At 43.0% G+C, this 22,497-nt stretch overlaps 1 protein-coding gene across 5 annotated transcripts in view; it reads right to left on the reverse strand.

The window, feature by feature from the left end:
- Positions 1-22,497, reverse strand: part of LOC126088129 (alpha-N-acetylglucosaminidase) — a 377,251-nt gene that overhangs the window by 306,697 nt on the left and 48,057 nt on the right. For all 5 annotated transcript variants that reach the window (XM_049906245.1, XM_049906244.1, XM_049906242.1 and 2 more), the window contains exon 6: positions 3,864-3,929. In XM_049906245.1, coding sequence (XP_049762202.1) covers positions 3,864-3,929 — 66 coding nt within the window. The remainder of the gene's footprint in view (positions 1-3,863; positions 3,930-22,497) is intronic.

Raw genomic sequence — 22,497 nt, forward strand, 5'->3', positions numbered from 1 at the left:
CGTCTTAAGGAGCACGTAACATTCCAGCCTATGACTCGCGACTGGGGAAGACCTAGAACGACAAGGACACCTGCAATGGACGAGGCAATTCTTCGTGCAGTTGACGATAACCCTAATGTCAGCATCAGAGAAGTTGCTGCTGTACAAGGTAACGTTGACCACGTCACTGTATGGAGAGTGCTATTTCAGTGCAAATGTTCTCATTACGGATGAGGCTTCATTCCAACGTGATTAAATTGTAAATTTTCACAATCAACATGTGTGGGCTGACGAGAATCTGCACGCAATTGTGCAATCGCATCATCAACACAGATTTTCTGTGAACATTTGGGCAGGCATTGTTGGTGATGTCTTGATTGGGCCCCATGTTCTTCCACCTACGCTCAATGGAGCATGTTATCATAATTTCATACGGGATACTCTACCTGTGCTGCTAGAACGTGTGCCTTTACAAGTATGACACAACATGTGGTTCATGCACGATGGAGCTCCTGCACATTTCAGTCGAAGTCTTCGTACGCTTCTCAACAACAGATTCGGTGACCAATGGATTGGTAGAGGCGGACCAATTCCATGGCCTCTACACTCACCTGTCCTCAACCCTCCTGACTTTCATTTATGGGGGCATTTGAAAGCTCTTGTCTACGCAACCCCAGTACCAAATGTAGAGACTCTTCGTGCTCGTATTGTGGACGGCTGTGATACAATACGCCATTCTCCAGGGTTGCATCAGCGCATCAGGGATTCCATGTGACAGATGGTGGATGCATGTATCCTCGCTAACAGAGGACATTTTGAACATTTCCTGTAACAAAGTGTTTGAAGTCACGCTGGTACGTTCTGTTGCTGTGTGTTTCCATTCCATGATTAATGTGATTTGAAGAGAAGTAAAAAAATGAGCTCTAACATGGAAAGTAAGCGTTTCCAGCCACATGTCCACATAACATATTTTCTTTCTTTGTGTGTGAGGAATGTTTCCTGAAAGTTTGGCCATACCTTTTTGTAACACCCTGTATATTGGGGTAACACTCATTTATTTAATGTTGTAAAGAACACAATTAAAACCTTCCAGAACACACTAGAAAATGGGATTCCATTCCATTCTCCTTATACCACAATGACATAAACCATGACTTACAAACAATACAGCCCAACAAAACAGATTTTCATGGACCTTCAGCATGCCTAAGGTGAAACAGGGTCACAATTTTCTTTCTTTATTGAAAGAAATGGTTGGAATTCCATCATATGTTGCATTAAGAAGTATACTTAATTAATTAGGTGATGACTACTTTTGGTCATTGTGTGTATTCTCAAACCACCCTATAAAAACTAAATTACAGCAGACATTATAATAACTATACCGATGAAACATGAATACTGGTGGTAGTTCCAGTTGTAATAGTTTACATGAAAGGTTACATACCTTATTCATAAGTAACTGAAATACAGTGAGGTATGCATATTTGGAACAAATACAGCCGACAATCCAGCTGGGAATGCAGATAGTTTAACATGCAATAGGCAAGTTTACAGTGAACAGCATGAAGACAACTGACACTACCAGACATGGCATTATATTTCACACATTTCATTATTAGTTTAATGGATTTTGGGTCAATCACAGCTAATCGGTGGTTAAAGTTTATTTTATTTTGTCATTGTCTAACTCATAATGTTAACATTACAGTATCATAACTTTTGGATTAGACAATAAATATTTCCTCCTATGCCCACAATGCTACCAGTGGCCTCTGACACTATCACCTGGTAAGAGCTGGTGTCTTACAGCATCAGTTCATTTGGTGCCGTTCACTGCAAACTTGCCTGCTGTATGTTATACTACCTGCATTGCCATTTGGACTATCTGTTATGGCTGTTCCAAACATACATACCTGACCTTATTTCAGTTAGTTACGAAGACAGTAAACCTCTAATGTAACCTACTATAACTGGAACTACTGCCAATATTCATGCCTTATTGTTATACCGTGTTTACCGGATAAGACAAGTTTTTCCCCCCAATTCGTTATTCGAAAAATACAGTCATCTTATATTTGCAGATTAAACTATTGATGCTGAGGTCAACCTTTTTACTTGTTTAATAGATTAATATTACAGATGAAGCTTTGGCTGGTGAGTGTTTGTACAAATTTATTTTAAAGAATTCCAAAGGGTAGGGCTCAGCAAACAGTACTTTTGTTTGAATAGGCTCAAGATTTTCTAATATGCTGAAGTGCTTGATAAGGTATCAACCTTACTTGAAGATTCACTTGACTTAACACACAACACTAGGGCAACGGATATGCAGTCAACTATAAACTGGCCACTACACCAGTCTACTGTCCTGCTAAAAAACTGAAAATTTTGTCAAACACAGGATGAAATAGCATTAAATTCTATCAACTTACAAACTTCTGTTGCATCTGAATGGGTCTCCAATAAAAGTTCTCATTCATGTATGGATATTGTACACTTATACATCTATGCTGCTTTTGAAGTAAAGGTAACAGTCAAAGATGGAAATGTTGTCCTCCAGAAATCATTATCTGATTCTGAACCCAATTCTCGATTTAAAATTTGGTTATGAAAAACTAATGACCTATGCAGTAAAATGAGACATTCAGTCGCTATTCCCGTATTAGAATACCAAGGGAAAACATTACCAGCTTTAGAACACGATGGTGACATGCAGATGAAACAAGAAAGAAAATTAATCCAGAATTAAATGTCTAACAAACGAAACAAATCCCATTAAACTGACAGCAACTGTTATCACAGGAAAAAATTACAGCAAAAAGAACTGTTGTGGAGACAGTACTAACAGAAGTCACTCGATAGTGGGACGAGTAAAAGCTTGGGAATTGGACTGAGTCATGATTGCAATCTTTTATTTATGTATTAGTTACTGTTACATGTGACCTGCATCCTAGAAGATATTGGCATCTGTGTTTCACTGTTGCTCTAGCACAGCACTACACAAACGGAATGGATGGTGAACACTAGCTTGGCTGAGAACTATAATGAGTGTGCAGAGGGGAGTGATAAGGGGGCAGCAAATTCCATCATGCTGCCACCCATAGGAATCTATACTATGTACTTTGGCTTTTTATGAGCATCTATCGTGTTTAAACTGCAGTTTGCGTGAAACCATTTGCACTCAGAATCAAACCGAGTATAAAATTGGGCAAATATTGAACTAAAGTGACTCAAATGTTTGAATATTTATGCTGTTGAATTGATCTACTGAATAGCAAGTGATTATCTAAGGTCTAAGTAAACATTATTAGTTTGCTTCTTCAGGACTTGTGGAAAAGAGGGGCCAGGGGAGAGGGGGGGAGGGGGCAGGGTGGAGGGGAGGGGAGGGGAGAGGGAGGGGGAGGGAGGGGGGAGGTAGTTATCTGAACTCACATGGTACCTGGTTTGCCAATTTCTCAATCCCGAGCAATATTTATAATGTAACATGCCACAGTCTTGGATTTGAATTGATGCTCACACACATACTGCATAATTAATAATGCTACCACCCATGTTTATTTCATATAACATGATTGTGTCCAACAGGTATACAAGGTTCCAGGTACATTTTTCATTTTTTAGTTCAGAACTGAAATTCCTAACCATATGCATTCATATTTGAATGTCACCAAGTGAAATGGACATTTTAACTCAATTTAGCTAGCATATTTTCATGTCATATGTAATTTCCCCAAATATGTGAGAAAACCTAATATGGAAGAGGAATGAAAAACACTCCTGATAGCACTGCAATGTGTAAACGTAAACACTTGTATACACAGTTCAGCAAATCGAACAGCTCTACTGCATACATTCATTAAGAATGTAATATGCAGATACTTTACCAGCAATATTCTTCAGGGAAGTTGTTCCATTTCTTCATCATAGTCATATTCACATCTGGAAATAATCTGAAATGAAAATAAAATAGCAGTAATAAGAATGAGTCATCACTACATCTACATTTACACTCTGTAAGCGACCTGACAGTGTGGCGGAGGGCAATTCTGATACCGATATCTTCCCCCCAACCCCCACCTGTTTCTTGGGAATGAAGCATGAGAAGAACGATTGTCAGTAAACCAAATGTCAACTCCATATACAATAGTTATTTGCTACTAGAATACAAGGCTTGTCAACACCTCGACAGGAGAAACATACTTTCATATTCCATTAACAATGACATGGAGAACAAGCTCGGAGCAAGAGTTTAATCTACTACCCTTTCTAAATGCTATTTCCTACAAACGATCTTTACCCATCCTTCATGACATTTCTCTACATTTTCTTGGTCAGGCATATTTCTCATAAATGCCACTCAGTGCATTAATATTTACAAGAAATGTTTAAATATCTATATTGCTGAATTGATCCATTCAGTGGCAAGTGATTATTTTAAGTCTATGTAAACATTATCAGTTTGCTTCTTCAGACCTCATGGAAAAAGAGAAAGAGAAAGAAAGAGAGAGGGAGAGAGAGAAGATCCTAAAAACATCCATACAGCAGCTAAGGAAATGACTACACCTAACACTGTTTCAATAACCCTCCAAATAACAGTCATCCTGAAATTCTGAGGTGGGAACTGGCATTACAAACACTGTTATGTCTCACCCTATTGCTCTATTAAAACTAATTCTGTCTTACTTCATAGCTGCTTTCATTCCTCTTTCACTATTTTCTTTTCCTCTGATTACTATATTCTCTCTTCTTCACTGCTGTCTTCTCTTTCTATCTCAATGCCTGCATTGTCACGAGGGGTGTGTGAGTGTGTGTGTGTGTGTGTGTGTGTGTGTGTGTGTGTGTGAGAGCACGCACGCGCGCGCGCGCGTGCATGCATGCATGCACATGTGCGCGCAATGGGGGAAGTGGGATGGGCAGCAGAAATATGTTTTAGTAAACTTTTAATCTATATCTCCATGTGATTAATACCTCAACCATATCTACTGACTAACAACAAAGGAATGCCATATCATTATGCAATATCACCCTTCATGTTCCATCTTATCATGCTTTGACATGAAGAATATCCCAATCAATATCCTTCCAGCAGCATTCAACCACCCGGTCAACCTTCACAATATCCTGGTCCATCCATTTGCCACTTTCTACTTCCAATTCATGAAACATGGGTCACATTTGGCATATGGAATTCTGATAGGGTGAAACTCACCTGGACTTAAGACTGTATTTAAATGTCAAAAAAAGGCCATAAGATGCATTGCAGAATGCACACCAATCGAATCATGCAGACATTACATCAAAAACTTTTAACATTAAGACAGTCCCTAGTTTATATTTGCTAGTACACACAAAAGAAAACCTGAATAAATTTGACCTTATAATGTCAATACACTAGTATGACACGAGAAACAGAAATGCAACTAACAAGCCATATGTCACACCAGCAAAGGTCCACAACAGCTACATATATCTTGGTCTCACATATTTTAAAAAACTATCTAAAAATGATCACTTAGTACTCCAGAATAAATTTAAAAGTGCTATAACAAAATGGGTAAAAAGTAAACGTTTTTATACAATGAAGAAATCTGGAGAATGTATAACAGATGACTCGTTAAGGCACAATGAAAAGACACTTTAGTTTTCAGCCACAGCCTACATCAGAAAATGAAATACACATTCATTCACATAAACATGTAAACCTCAGACACATGACTGCCATCTCCAGCAGCTCGGACTGGAACGCAGCTGTCGCATAGAATGGAAGCAGCAAACTGGAGGGGGCAGGAAAGGGGCAGGTATAGCAGCGTAGAACAGGGGGGAGAAAAGAGCGCTGTGTGGCAGGGCATGCAGGGACTAAACTGTCAACAGGCGTAACACCAGGAGGCTGTGAGGCAGGGAGATGCGTGGGGGGGGGGGGGGGGGGGGGGATGGGGTGCGCAAAAAAAGAGGAGGGGTGGGGAAGGGGAAAGACGGGCGAGTGTGATAACAGAGAGCGAAACAGAAAGAGGGTGAGGAAATGAGAATAGGGAGGATATAATGGGACAGAGGGTGTGAGGGGAAATGGAATGGGAGATCTGTTTGCAACTAAAGCCCAATCCACGAATGACGGCTGTTAGCACAGGTTGAAAAAGACATAGAAACTGCAAGTTCTAAGTGACAGTTGCAATATGTGTAAACATGTGTTTTGCGCTTGATGAAAGCATGTACCCTGCATATTATGTCTGTTGTTTACTTGTGTAAAATTTGTTGTTTGCTACCACCATCATCCACAACAACTCAAAAGAAATTGAATTAAAATTCATGAGGTAACCCACAACAATAACATTTAATGCTCACATTGGGTACTACATTTACAGCAGAGCGCTCAAAACACTACTGAACATACATGGGGTGCCGTAAAAATGCATGACATAGTTACACAGAACAATCCTAAAGTCAACCACCATCGTTTGTGACTCCAGCTGCAGGTCTGGGGGATAGTGCCTTCCTGTGAAGACCTTGATGAAGACCCTCAGCACACTGGACAAAGGAGTTCTTGTCACTTCAGACACGCCACCCCTGAGTGGCCAGGTTCTATGGGAGGGATTTTTTGGTGTGGGAGAGATGACAGCTGTCGAAATGCAGGTACTGTTGGCGGTTGCTGGATTTAATGCGTACAGAAGTGTGGCTGGAGCCATACCACCTTACTAATTTTATCCTAACCCCCCATAACTACTACTTCTTTGAATGGAAAGTATACAAACACATTTGCGACACAACTGTGGGCACCTGCATGGCACCCTCCTATGCCGATCTGTTTATGGGCTATCTACAGGAAACCTTCCTAGCCGCTCAAAACACCAAACCTCTAGTCTGGTTCAGGTTCAATGATGATATCTTCATGATCTGGACTCAGGGCCAAGACACCCTTCACAACTTCAACACTTTCTCTCCAGTCTGCTTCACCTGGTCCTCCGTAACCCAGCATGCCATCTTCCTGGATGTTGGCCTCCTCCTTTCCGATGTCTCCATCCACACCTCTGTCCACATTAAGCCCCCCAACATTACCTGTATTTCGACAGCTGTCATCCCTCCCATACAGGTGTTTTGCAGAATGGAGGACAGTGTATTTGCAGCAACAAGAACTTGCCCAATATGCTGAGGATCTCACCAAGCACTATCCTACAGACCTAGCCCACTAACAGCTCTCCCATGCCATTTCCCCTCACATCCATAATTCTCCCAGCAATCTCAACCTAGGTGCACAACCTGCACAATCCAGCCACACAGAACTTCCTATTCCAGTTCTGTCACAAGCTCATTCCTACTCAACACAGGCTGGGCTATCTGTAAAAGCACCATGTCATTTACGAGCTCTGTTGCAATCATTTCAGTTTTTTATATTGGTATGACTACCAACAAGCTGCCCACCAGGACAAACGGCCACTGCCAAACTGTGGCCAATGGCAAAATAGACTACCCTGAGGCAAAACATGCAGCTGAACATAGCATGCTTTATTTCAATGGCTGTTTCACTACCCAAACCACCTGGATCCTCCCTCTATCAGCCGCTTTTCTGAACTGCGCAGATGGAAGTTATCTTTATAACACATTCTCCGCTCCTGAAATTATCCCAGCCTCAAACTACAGTAAACTAATGCCTGCACGCCCTTCACCCAACAGTTCTCACCCCCTCCGCCCTATCACCTCCTTCCTATTCTAGTTCCTTCACACTCTTTCTGTGCCACCCTCTGCCAACATACCCACCTGTCTTTCCCCTTCCCAACTCCACTCCTTTTTCACGCCCCGTTTTCCCCCCTCCCTGTCTCACAGGATCCCAACGCTGCACCTGTTGGCAGTCTAGTCCCTCCACAGTCTGCCACACATGCTCATCTCTCCCCTCACCAATACCCTGCTATCCCTTCCCCTTCCCCACTCCCTCCAGACAGCTGCTTTCATTCTACATGACAGCTACATTCTGGTCCGAGTTGCCGGAGATCACGGTTATGTGTCCCTGAGGCCTTCTTGTACTGCTGAATGTGTGCGTGTTTACTTTTCTAATGAAGGCTTTTGCTGAAAGCTTATGAGTAAGTCAGAAATGAAAGGCACTAATCTGCTTTTGTTCTACAATTTTACTTTTTCGTGTTAACAGGTTTTCAGCTTACAAGGCCATCTTCAGATATTTATGTGTAATGTCTTTTCATTGTGTCTCACTCCAATTTAACGCATCACCTTTATGGAAAATAGCAATTTATCTTTCCCTTATATTGTTGATTTTCCAGCTTGGAGTTTCCATTGTTTGATTTTTAATAGATGACTTGGAGTTTTGATGTGGATGTATACAAAATAATAAACTGTAATACTTTATGAAGTTACCAGTGTGATATGTTGATTCATTGTGGCACAATGTATTAGATTTGCAAACAATGGTCAATCTCCAAAACAATGTGCTTTCCTTAAGTTGTAACTTACATTATAGCCTTCTTCTAACATCTGGCAAGGATCAAGTATACCGTAATGTAGTAACTGTACACATACACAAAAATTACATGACAACACACATCCCATGTACATATGTTTTAAGGTGAATAAATATTTTATTCTATTACATTCTATACACATATGTGAGACACACCCAGGTAAACAACCCACTGCTGACAATAGGACTATTTTTTTTTCTTTTATTACAAAAAAACCAAGACATTGCAGCTGCTAGCACACATGCAACTGGCACCACAACAATAGTTAAACTGCACTATAAACTTAAACTGCACTATAAACTACTACCTAACCAACTCTACTGTAGTGCTGCCACAATTTTTTGAATATTCTATGGAAACACAGCAGTGCAACATTGCAGAAGCCATAGGCAACTGATGAGCAGAGGATGGCAGCATATTGCTTACAGCAACAGAGCTGTTTACGCATTGCACCATGAACTTGTCGGCATAACAGAAAGCAAGGATCTTACAGAAAGGACCAAGCAGTTTCACCAGAGCAGGCCATGGAAATGTTGTCAGGAATACAACAAAAAGTGGCACTTAGGCACAACAAATGAGCCACTGTCTCATATAAATAGCTGTGACATTCTAGCACAGATACTGATAGCCTGGCAGACTGACTGCCACAAGCGGGACATGCCCAGCATGGCTGTGCCAGGGGTCAACAAGCAGCACCACGAGCCTGACCAGCTGCTACCATGGCACATCTACTGGCATAGAGCCCTCCCACTACTTGATGTTGCTCCACTAGTGGGCCACTTCAGGTTCAACCCAGCAGCAGTTAAACTCCAGCTCACCTTTCTACACTGATGTGGCAATCTTGTGTCACCGTTTGTAGAGGCAGGACTTCCTATCAGGAAGGAACTGCAAGTGTTCCAGTCATCACCTGCACTGCTGACAACACTTGTGCAGGCTTCGGCATGCCTAATTGGGATACATGTCGCTACCAGGCTGCATACTTCAGCATTCCAAGGTGCACTTGTCAGGACCTGCTGACTGGTTGAGAGTCAAAACTGCGTCACAGATGTCTACTTTGTCACATGCCACGAGGGACATGGCCACCATACCATGGCATATGAGTATAGTTGCACGAGTTGCAATGAAGTAATTGACCCGATGTGTTTTAACTAGCTGCCGCAGGCCTGTGTCCTCACCTCAACCACCTACTGCCAACCATCCTGCGCAGAAGTGACCTGTCAACCCTGAGTCAACTTCATTACTTTACACATTAAGCCCATGTCCTATGCAAGCTTGAAGAAATTGATTTATGGTAGGAAATCCACATATAATTAAAAATTATGGCAAAGGTTTAAGTCAGAAAAACAATGTTCACTGGGTGTACTGAACTAGATGAGACATTCAACAAATAAATTCTGTTTTTGTACAAAAAATCATTTAATAAAAGTTTCTGATTTTTCAATCAACTATCATTCATATTTCAGTATCTCTTTTGAATGCAGAGATGATGTTTGATCACTATGTATAGTGTTTCAAAACAGTGAACTGATATTAAAATGTTCTTTAAAACGTAGAAACACCTATCCACATTACTTACAAGAGTAATATTCAAAAACTTAGCCACACATAATATCAACTAATTTCACTCATTGCAGTTTACAAATAGTAATATACAGAATGAGATTTTCACTCTGCAGCAGAGTGTGCGCTGATATGAAACTTCCTGGCAGATTAAAACTGTGTGCCGGACCGAGACTTGAGGCAAAGGTCCCGAGTTCGAGTCTCGGTCCGACACGCAGTTTTAATCTGCCACGAAGTTTCAGTAATACAAATTTTATAAAAAAACAATCAGCTCCAATTAGGAAAATTAATCATTGTTTAATAGGCAGAATTTACAGCTTGCACATTTTACAGATTTTCCTGTTGTTGTGCACTCATATTTCTCGTATTTTAGATATTCTTGACAACCTCAGTGATATGTTTGATCATGGAAAATGAATCCTTGATGCAATACATCATTTCGTAAGTGATTTGTAAGAGTAGTCTCCTTTTTGTCAACTTCTTTGCATTCTAACTGGGATCTACTGAAGGCCACAAAACATAGTCATCAGTTGCTGATTTGTCTTCTGTTCACAAGTATAAATATTTGTTAGCTGATAGCATGTCCAAAATATTCCTGTAGTTCTATTGTAATCTAAAATCACTTCTAGCTTACTGTCATCTCTATTGCTGATTTGGTCACTGTGCACAAAAGTATGACCTTTTTTTTTTTCAGGGTGTAACTCAATACAACAGTGTTACTTGTGAAGTCAAATAAACGATAAATTTCACAGTTGGTTATTTGCTGCAGAAGTCTGGTTTAGCTTACTGTGTATTTCTTGATAGTCTCATTTTCCTTTTTAGTACCTGCTGTCCTAAAGTGTAAGACATAAAAAGGTTGTCGCAATCTGCACTCTGATCTCTTACTTCGCTGATGAAATCAAGAACAACTCTCATACCTCTTTTTTTCTGGTTATGTTCCAATTGCTTTGATTGCATAAATTTGTGTTTTCAGTACATATGAAACATCACTGTAGCAATATGTTCATTTTTATCCCATGTTTTACTGATTTACTTGAAATTCATTGTCTAACTAGGCACTGACTTCATTTGTGCAATAACAGTCAAGTTTGCTCCAGGAATATATAATTTGGAAATGACTTCTAAGCACTTTTCTCAAATAATAAAACTTGGGTGATTTTGTCAGTACATCACCTTTGTAACTGAATGAACTGTAGCAGTGTTTGAAGCCAAGGACGGAGCATCAGAAACCAAGCCACCACCACCACCACCACCACCACCACCACCACCACCACCACCACCACCACCATCTGCTGGGGACAGTGACCTGCCAAAGTTGCAACCCTTTGCCGTGCACCTGCTTCCGCATCAACTTCCTTACATGGGACAGTGCCCAGTGACCAGCCTCTGGGAGGCCACTTCGGTTTGACCAACTTCTGCACAATGACAGCCCCTTTGGTCATTGCCTCTGTTCCAGAACATTATGGTGTGACACACAAGCACAGGTACTTCTGCAAAGTCAGCCAGGTCAGTTGCATTTAAACCTTTCCCAGGCCAGCCATCATTGTCAAACAGGTTGGCAGCAATTTGCTGGTCAACACTGTACTTTTAATACTCCCATCACTACCATCGCTAGGCCTCAAATCTCTGTCCTCAGCCCGACCACCAAGGCATTTGGGCACCTCAGCTCTTTGCCACCTCACGGAACTACAACAGTGGGGATCCAGCCATCCCAGCATCTCCCGAGTTTCAAATGGGGAACCCTTTCAGCCTGTGTCACTGGGACGAGACGCAGTCTGCTATATTCACAGCCACAGCAACCAATACCAGGCCACCAACTACAAGCCCGGCAACATGAGACTTCCCTCGACACAGCAGATGCCACGGTGGCACTTTGTGGCTTTTACAGACAGACAATACCTGCCCAGTATTTCCTGTCCAGCTCTCTTATGTAAATAGACAAATAACATCACTGAGCTCATGTTTATACAGCAAAGATAATTTCACTTTATTATGTGAGAACATATTTGCAGTTGTTAAGAGAGGTATTGCATAAAATAGTTCAACAGTGGGTGATGTCAACCAGCTACCACACTGAAGAGCCTGCCCCAAGTGTAACATGGGGTCAATATGGATTTGACCACGCCAATTTCATTGTCCCCACTATCAACGGCTGGAATACTTTTCACGGCATGAGGGGTATCAAATGCATCATTCCAACTTCAGTTCTCCCAAAATATGAAGACCCAGAGGTTTAAACTGTCTCCCTTTGCAATAGAAGTAGGTCACATAGGTGTTATGGAACTTCAGACGAGCAATGCATACAGTGAATTATTGTTCTAGATTTGAACACGAGGCAGCCCCTTCCTTCACACATATTCACACCCACCTTGCAAAATACAATGTGGATGTGTGGTAAGTGGCTCCACTTTTTGCAGCCCTCTCTACAAGTGCCAGCAATTCTTGAATGGAAGAGATTTATGCAGTCCACCATTAATACATTTAATGATGAGAAAAGAGCAGCAACTTTCTCTGGTCATTCACTACTTCACCACCAAGTCCTACAACTCAGCTACACAGCTTTACAGTAAGCTGTCAATGACAGACACCACAAGATGTGATATTTTCCAATCCAATCCCTTTCCCAACAATGCTGCACGTCACTGGCAACATGGCAAATACAAATTAAGCATTTCTCTGCCATTGTTTATAGGGATCTAAATGATTAATGGAAAATTCATATAAAGATGTGAAACAAATACTAACAAAGAGATAGAGGGGCTGGCGAGTACTTACCTCAGCTCAGTACAGCCGATAGATACACAAAAAACAGAACCGAAAATTTACGTTCTTAGCTTTCGGAACAAATGTTCCTTCATCAGGGAGGAGAGAGGGGAAAGAAAGGGAAGAAGGGAAAGTAGATTCAGTTACTCACAACCCAGGTCATGAAGCAACAGGGAAAGGAAAACAGGGAGGGTAGCAAGGATGGAGCTATCGGCTGTACTGAGCTGAGGTTAAGTACTGGCCAGCCCCTCTATCTCTTTGTTAGTAATTGTTTATAGGGACATATTTTACATAAAAGCTTACTTGCCATTGCAAATAAGTACTCAATAAACTGATAATACCTCCACTATACAAAGATGAGCACAGTGGTGTTATTGTGTCTACTCACATAAGAGAAAGGTGTAGTCTGTAGGTGAACTGAAAAGCAAGCTGTGCTCATGGTGTGGGAGGACTTCTTTCCCAGACAAACGATACTACTGCTGTACAGGATGACTATAAATCAATTTCCCCTCCATCAATGTAGAACATTTTGCAGAGATTTATAAACAACCTGTCCATACGATTTTTTTGCGTTGGTATTATTATTAATATATCTAAAAAGAAAGATGATGAGACTTACCAAACAAAAGCGCTGGCAGGTCGATAGACACACAAACAAACACAAACATACACACAAAATTCTAGCTTTCGCAACCAACGGTTGCCTCGTCAGGAAAGAGGGAAGGAGAGGGAAAGACAAAAGGATTTGGGTTTTAAGGGAGAGGGTAAGGAGTCATTCCAATCCCGGGAGCGGAAAGACTTACCTTAGGGGGAAAAAAGGACAGGTATACACTCGCACACACACACATATCCATCCGCATATACACAGACACAACCAGACATTTGTAAAGGCAAAGAGTTTGGGCAGAGATGCCCAGAGATGCCAGTCGGGGCGGAAGTACAGAGGCAAAGATGATGTTGAAAGACAGGTGAGGTATGAGCGGCGGCAAATTGAAATTAGAAATTAGCGGAGATTGAGGCCTGGCGGATAGCGAGAAGAGAGGATATGCTGAAGGGCAAGTTCCCATCTCCGGAGTTCTGACAGGTTGGTGTTAGTGGGAAGTATCCAGATAACCAGGACGGTGTAACACTGTGCCAAGATGTGCTGGCCGTGCACCAAGGCATGTTTAGCCACAGGGTGATCCTCATTACCAACAAACACTGTCTGCCTGTGTCCATTCATGCGAATGGACAGTTTGTTGCTGGTCATTCCCACATAGAACGCTTCACAGTGTAGGCAGGTCAGTTGGTAAATCACATGGGTGCTTTCACACGTGGCTCTGCCTTTGATCGTGTACACCTTCCGGGTTACAGGACTGGAATAGGTGGTGGTGGGAGGGTGCATGGGACAGGTTTTACACCGGGGGCGGTTACAGGGGTAGGAGCCAGAGGGTAGGGAAGGTGGTTTGGGGATTTCATAGGGATGAACTAAGAGGTTACGAAGGTTAGGTGGACGGCGGAAAGACACTCTTGGTGGAGTGGGGAGGATTTCATGAAGGATGGATCTCATTTCAGGGCAGGATTTGAGGAAGTCATATCCCTGCTGGAGAGCCACATTCAGAATCTGATCCAGTCCCGGAAAGTATCCTGTCACAAGTGGGGCACTTTTGGGGTTCTTCTGTGGAAGGTTCCGGGTTTGAGGAGATGAGGAAGTGGCTCTGGTTATTTGCTTCTGTACCAGGTCGGGAGGGTAGTTACGGGATGCAAAAGCTGTTTTCAGGTTGTTGGTGTAATGATTCAAGGATTCCGGACTGGAGCAGATTCGTTTGCCACGAAGACCTAGGCTGTAGGGAAGGGACCGTTTGATGTGGAATGGGTGGAGGTACTGCCGCCGCTCATACCTCACCTGTCTTTCAACATCATCTTTGCCTCTGTACTTCCGCCCCGACTGGCATCTCTGGGCATCTCTGCCCAAACTCTTTGCCTTTACAAATGTCTGGTTGTGTCTGTGTATATGAGGATGGATATGTGTGTGTGTGCGCGAGTGTATACCTGTCCTTTTTTCCCCCTAAGGTAAGTCTTTCCGCTCCCGGGATTGGAATGACTCCTTACCCTCTCCCTTAAAACCCAAATCCTTTTGTCTTTCCCTCTCCTTCCCTCTTTCCTGACGAGGCAACCGTTGGTTGCGAAAGCTAGAATTTTGTGTGTATGTTTGTGTTTGTTTGTGTGTCTATCGACCTGCCAGCGCTTTTGTTTGGTAAGTCTCATCATCTTTCTTTTTAGATATATTTTTCCCACGTGGAATGTTTCCCTCTATTATATTCATGGTATTATTAGTAAGTCATATACCTATTCCATTTAGTGTTAGTGCAGTTCGTGGGAAATAAATGGTCCCACACATATCTGCACTGTGTGCCATCAGTGATTCTGAAGGCAAGCCATAGAAGGGTTGGTATGACTTTGTGAAACACCCTGCAATTGATTCTTGTAGCATAGTGCGGTAGAGAGATTGGGAACCCACCTGCTCACTCTTCAGTTTGCAGGCCTATGAAAAAAGGAAATGCGTGACCTCACTATGATGACCTTCCTTCCCTCACGCATCTTCCCTCCAGCCCCAAACCCTTTCCTCTCCAGCCTGTCACATTGCCTGAGCACTATTTATCACTTAATACAGCTCTACTTTACTTAGATTGGTACATACATTTAATTTTTGTACTTAACCTGCTCATTTAACAACAAACATTAATTTTGTCATTAAGACACTATTTTTCCATCCCCTGCAATACGGAAACTGTAACTCCCAGAGAAAAAACTGGAGAGGGTCCCTTTTTTGTAGAAAATTTAATGAAGTTAATTTGATATTAGAAAAACATTTTTGCTGGAATCTGTTGTTACCAAGTTAATCAAGGAAAACATAGAAACATAATCTTGGAAAGCCCCCCCCCCCCCCCTCCTTCCACCAGCACTCATACCCCTCTGTCAGGTTTTTAAGTATACTGATAATGGCATTTCCTCCTTCCACAGTACAAAAACTTGCAACTACACAAATTAGGTTACTGTAGGTTGAGACTGGGATAATTTTGGGAGCGGAAATGTATTCTAAGGATAACTCCCATCTGTGCAGTTCAGAAACGCTGGCCATGGGGAGGGCAGGATATAGATGGACCAGGTTGTCAAGCAGCCACTGAAATTAAGCATGTTACGTTCAGCTGCATGTTATGCCACAGGTGGTCTACTTTGCTCTTGGTCACAGTTTGGCAGTCACTGTCCATCTTGGTGAGCAGCTGGTTGGTAATCATACCGATATAAACTGCTGTGCAATAACTACAGCAGTGCAGGTATGTGATACGGCTGCTTTCACAGGTGGTCCAGCCTGTGTTGGGATAGGATAAACCTGTGACAGGACTGGGATAGGAAGTGCTGGGTGGGTGGATCGTGCAGGTCTTGCTCCTGCATCTTCCACAGGGGTGGCAAGGGGTTGGGATTGGGATTGGGAGCGAAATAGGGATGGACTAAGATATTGTGGAAGTTTGGTGAGGGATGGAACACCACATTTTGTGGGGTGGGAAGGATTTCAGGCAGGATGTCCCTTATTTCAGAGCATGATGATTGGTAATCAAAGCACTGGCAAAGGATGTAGTTTAGGAGTGATGAAGGGGGCACTCCTTTGTAGCTGGCTCTTGGGGGTGGTGGGAGGATTAGGGATGTTAGGGGAAATGGCTGGGAGATCTGTTTGTGGACTAGGTCTGGAGGATAGTGCCTGTCTGTGAAGGCCTTGGTGAGACCTTCAGTAAACACAGTAAAGAAGTTCTTGTCACTGCAGACACACCGTTACCATATGGCCCAGCTGTATGGAGGGGACTTTTTGATGAGGAAAGGATGACAGTTGTCAAAATGCAGGTGATGTTGGTGGCTGGTGGGTTTAGTGTGAATGGAGGTATAGATGGAGCCGTCAGAGAGGAGGGAGTCAACGTCCAGGAAGATGGCACTCTGGGTTGAGGAGCAGGTAAAGCAGATAGGAGAGAAGGTGTTGAGGTAGCAAAGGAGTGATGATAACATCTCTTGGTACTGAGTCCAGACCATGAAGGTGTCAACAATAAACCTGAACCAGACTAGGGGTTTGACATTTTTGGAGGGTACATAGATCTCCTACATCTACATCCATACTCCGCAAGCCACCTGACGGTGTGTGGCGGAGGGTACCTTGAGTACCTCTATCGGTTCTCACTTCTATTCCAGTCTCATGTTGTTCTAGGAAAGAAAGATTGTCGGTATGCCTCTGTGTGGGCTCTAATCTCTCTGATTTTATCCTCATGGTCTCTTCGCGAAATATACGTAGGAGGGAGCAATATACTGCTTGACTCCTCGGTGAAGGTACGTTCTCGAAACTTCAACAAAAGCCCGTACCGAGTTACTGAGCGTCTCTCCTGCAGAGTCTTCCACTGGAGTTTGTCTATCATCTCCGTAACACTTTTACGATTACTAAATGATCCTGTAACACAGCCCACTGCTCTCTGTTGGATCTTCTCTATCTCTTCTATCAACCCTATCTGGTACAGATCCCACACTGGCGAGCAGTATTCAAGCAGTGGGCGAACAAGCATTTCCTTAGGATTCTTCCAATGAATCTCAGTTTGGCATCTGCTTTACCGACGTTCTGTTATCCAGGAACTCTTCAATCCAATCACACAACTGGTCTGATAGTCCATGTGCTCTTACTTTGTTCATTAAACGACTGTGGGGAACTGTATCGAACGCCTTGCGGAAGACAAGAAACAAGGCATCTACCTGGGAATCCGTGTCTATGGCCCTCGAGTCTCTTGGACGAATAGCGCAAGCTGGGTTTCGCACGATCGTCTTTTTCAAAACCCATGCTGATTCCTACAGAGTAGATTTCTAGTCTCCAGAAAAGTCATTATACTCGAACATAATATTTGTTCCAAAATTCTACAACTGATCCACATTAGAGATATAGGTCTACAGTTCTGCACATCTGTTCAACGTCCCTTCTTGAAAACGGGGATGACCTGTGCCCTTTTCCAATCCTTTGGAATGCTACGCTCTTCTAGAGACCTACGGTACACCGCTGCAAGAAGGGGGGCAAGTTCCTTCGCGTACTCTGTGTAAAATCGAACTGGTATCCCATCAGATCCAGTGGCCGTTCCTCTTTTGAGCGATTTTAATTGTTTTTCTATCCCTCTGTCATCTATTTCAATATCTAGCATTTTGTCATCTGTGCGACAATCTAGAGAAGGAACTACAGTGCAGTCCTCCTCTAGATGGTCCATAAACCAGTTGGCATAGCAGAATGTCACTTTTGTGCTCATGGCTGTGCTGAGGATTTGTCTGTATATACTCCCTTTAAATGACAAGCAGATGTAGCACTGAAGGAAGGAAGATTGAGCTTAACGTCCGATCGACATCAAAGTCATAAGAGATGGAGAACAAGCTCGGATTGTGTCAAGGATGGGGAAGGAAATAGGCCATTCCCTTTCAAAGGAACCATCCCAGCATTTGCAAGGAGCAATTTAGGAAATCACAGAAAACCTAAATCTGGATGGCCGAATGCGGGTTTGAACTGTCATCCTCCTGAGTGCAAGTCCAGTGTGCTAACAGCTGTACCACTTCCCTCAGTGAGTAGTAGTTGTGAGTTAGGATAAAGTTAGTATTGTGTATAAGGAAAGAGGTGATAGGTTTGGAGTTTGAAAGACATTTGGACAGGTAGTGCTCAGTAGCAGCAAGATAATGGGTGTGAGGGATGTTGGTGTAAAGGGGAGAGAAGACCACTGTCTGGTGGAATGTGCAGGGACTAGATGGAGGCATGGGAAGAGCGTTAACACACGCAGTGTCTGGAGGCTGTGGGGCAGGTGTCTGGGGAAGGGAGGGGGGGGTAACAGGCAGTGGAAAAGGAGAGGAGCAGGGAAAGGGAAAGATGAGCACGTGCGTTGGCAGAGGGTGGCACACAAAGAGGGCAAGAGGGTGTGAATACAGAGGAGGTATTAGGGCAGAGGGAGTGGAAACTGTTTGGTGGTTGGTGTGGGGACAGCTGATTAATGTAGTTTGAGGCTGGGATAATTTCGGGAGCAAAGCATGTGCTGTAAGGAAAACTCCCATCCCTGTAGTTCAGAAAAGATGGTGGTGGAGGGAGGATGCAGATAGCTCAGTTTGTGAAGAAGCCATTGAAATGAAGTATGTTGTGTTCAGATGCACTTAGTGCAACCGGATGGTCTGTTTTGCTCTTGGCCACTGTTTGGCTGTAGCTGTTAATCCTGGTGGACAGCTGGTTGGTAGTCATACCAATATAAAAAGCTGTGCAATGATTGCAGCAGAGCTGGTATGTGACACGGCTGCTTTCACAGGTGCCCCAGCCTCTGACCAGGTAGGCTGAGCCTGTGATAGGAATGGAATAAGAAGTGCTTGATGGGTGGATTGAGCAGGTCTAGCCCCTGGGCCTTCCACAGGTATATGATCCCTGTGGCAAGGGTTTGGGATTGGGAGTGGCATACGGATGGACTAGGATGGTATGTCGTGGATGTTGGGTGGGCGATGGAACAACACTGTAGGAGGGGTGGGAAGGATCTCAGGTAGGATGTACCACGTTTCATGGCACGACAACATGTATCAAAGCCCTGATCAAGGATGTTGTCCTATTATTCCAGTCAGGGTTAGTATTGGGTGACGAAGGAGGCACTCCTTTGTAGTTGGTTCTTGGGGGTGGTGGCAGGATTTGGGGTGTGTGGGAGAAATGGCATGGGAGATCTGTTTGTACACTAGGTCTTCGGGGGGTAGTGCCTGTCCGTGAAGGCCTTGGTGAGACCTTAAGCATACTTCACTGCAGATGTGCCAGGCTGTATGGGAGGGAATTTTTTTGTGTGGAAGGGATGGCAGTTGTCAAAATGCAAGTACTGTTGTTGGTTGATGGGTTTAAGTGGACAGAGGTGTGGATGGAGCCATCAAAGAGGAGGATGTCAATAACTAAGAAGGTGACATGCTGTGTACAGGGGTAGCACGTGAAGCAGATGGGAGAGATGATGCTGAGGTTGCAAAGGAGTAAAGATAGTGTGCCTTGGTTCCAGAGTCCAGATCATGAAGATATCACCAATGAACCTGAACCAAACTAAGGGTTTGGTGTTTTTGGAGGGTAGGAAGGTATCCTCTAGATGGCCCATAAAAAGGTTGCCTCAGGAGAATGTCATTCGGCTGGTCATGGGTGTGCCAAGAATTTGTTTGTATCCTTCCCTCCAAATGCGAAGTAGCTATAAGTTAGAATAAAGTTAGTATGGTATACGTGGAATAGGTTGGTGGGTTTGGAGTCTGATGGACATTGGGAAAGGTAGTGCTTACTGCCCCCCCCCAATGAACCATGGACCTTGCCGTTGGTGGGGAGGCCTGCGTGCCTCAGCGATACAGATGGCCGTACCGTAGATGCAACCACAACGGAGGGGTATCTGTTGATGAGGACAGACAAACATGTGGTTCCTGACGAGGGGCAGCAGCCTTTTCAGTAGTTGCAGGGGCAACAGTCTGGATGATTGACTGATCTGGCCTTGTAACAATAACCAAAACGGCCTTGCTGTGCTGGTACTGCGAACAGCTGAAAGCAAGGGGAAACTACAGCCTTAATTTTTCCCGAGGACATGCAGCTTTACTTTATGGTTAAATGATGATGGCGTCCTCTTGGGTAAAATATTCCGGAGGTAAAATAGTCCCCCATTCGGATCTCCGGGCGGGGACTACTCAAGAGGATGTTGTTATCAGGAGAAAGAAAACTGGCATTCTACGGATCGGAGCGTGGAATGTCAGATCCCTTAATCGAGCAGGCAGGTTAGAAAATTTAAAAAGGGAAATGGATAGGTTAAAGTTAGATATAGTGGGAATTAGTGAAGTTCGGTGGCAGGAGGAACAAGACTTTAGGTCAGGTGAATACAGGGTTGTAAATACAAAACCAAATAGAGGTAATGCAAGAGTAGGTTTAATAATGAATAAAAAAAATAGACGTGCGGGTAAGTTACTACAAACAGTATAGTGAACGCATTATTGTGGCCAAGATAGACACGAAGCCCACGCCTACTACAGTAGTACAAGTTTATATGCCAACTAGCTCTGCAGATGATGAAGAAATTGATGAAATGTATGATGAGATAAAAGAAATTATTCAGATAGTGAAGGGAGACAAAAATTTAATAGTCATGGGTGACTGGAATTCGAGTGTAGGAAAAGGGAGAGAAGGAAACATAGTAGGTGAATATGGATTGGGGCTAAGAAATGAAAGAGGAAGCCGTCTGGTAGAATTTTGCACAGAGCATAACTTAATCATAGCTAACACTTGGTTCAAGAAACATAAAAGAAGGTTGCATACATGGAAGAATCCCGGAGATACTAAAAGGTATCAGATACATTATATAATGGTAAGACAGAGATTTAGGAACCAGGTTTTAAAGTGTAAGACATTTCCAAGGGGCAGATGTGGACTCTGACCACAATCTATTGGTTATGAACTGTAGATTAAAACTGAAGAAACTGCAAAAAGGTGGGAATTTAAGGAGACGGGACCTGGATAAAATGAAAGAACCAGAGGTTGTACAGAGTTTCAGGGAGAGCATAAGGGAACAATTGTCAGGAATAGGGGAAAGAAATACAGTAGAATAGGAATGGGTAGCTTTGAGGGATGAAATAGTGAAGGCAGTGGAGGATCAAATAGGTAAAAAGATGAGGGCTGTTAGAAACCCTTGGGTAACAGAAGAAATATTGAATTTAACTGATGCAAGGAGAAAATATAAAAAAACAGTGAATGAAGCAGGCAAAAAGGAATACAAACATCTCAAAAATGAGATCGACAGGAAGTGCAAAATGGTTAAGCAGGGATGGCTAGAGGACAAATGTAAGGATGTAGAGGCTTATCTCACTAGGGGTAAGATAGATACTGCCTACAGGAAAATTAAAGAGACCTTTGGAGAAAAGAGAACCACTTGTATGAATATCAAGAGCTCAGATGGAAACTCAGTTCTAAGCAAAGAAGGGAAAGCAGAAAGATGGAAGGAGTATATAGAGGGTCTATAAAAGGGCGATGTACTTGAGGACAATATTATAGAAATGGAAGAGAATGTAGATGGAGATGAAATGGGAGATACGATACTGCGTGAAGAGTTTGATACAGCACTGAAAGACCAGAGCCGAAACAAGGCCCCGGGAGTAGACAACATTCCATTAGAACTACTGACGGCCTCGGGAGAGCTAGTCCTGACAAAACTCTACCATCTGGTGAGGAAGATGTATGAGACAGGCGAAATACCCTCCGACTTCAAGAAGAATATAATAATTCCAATCCCAAAGAAAGCAGGTGTTGACAGATGTGAAAATTACCGAACTATCAGTTTAATAAGTCACAGCTGCAAAAAAACTAACGGGAATTCTTTACAGACGAATGGAAAAACTGATAGAAGCCAACCTCGGGGAAGATCAGTTTGGATTCCGTAGAAATATTGGAACACGTGAGGCAATACTGACCTTACGACTTATCTTAGAAGAAAGATTAAGGAAAGGCAAACCTACGTTTCTAGCGTTTGTAGACTTAGAGAAAGCTTTTGACAATGTTGACTGGAATACTCCCTTCCAAATTCTAAAGGTGGCAGGGGTACAATACAGGGAGCGAAAGGCTATTTACAATTTGTACAGAAACCAGATGGCAGTTATAAGAGTTGAGGGGCATGAAAGGGAAGCAGCAGTTGGGAAGGGAGTGAAACAGGGTTGTAGC

This window comes from Schistocerca cancellata, chromosome 6, assembly GCF_023864275.1.
Source record: "Schistocerca cancellata isolate TAMUIC-IGC-003103 chromosome 6, iqSchCanc2.1, whole genome shotgun sequence".
Taxonomy (NCBI): domain Eukaryota; kingdom Metazoa; phylum Arthropoda; class Insecta; order Orthoptera; family Acrididae; genus Schistocerca; species Schistocerca cancellata.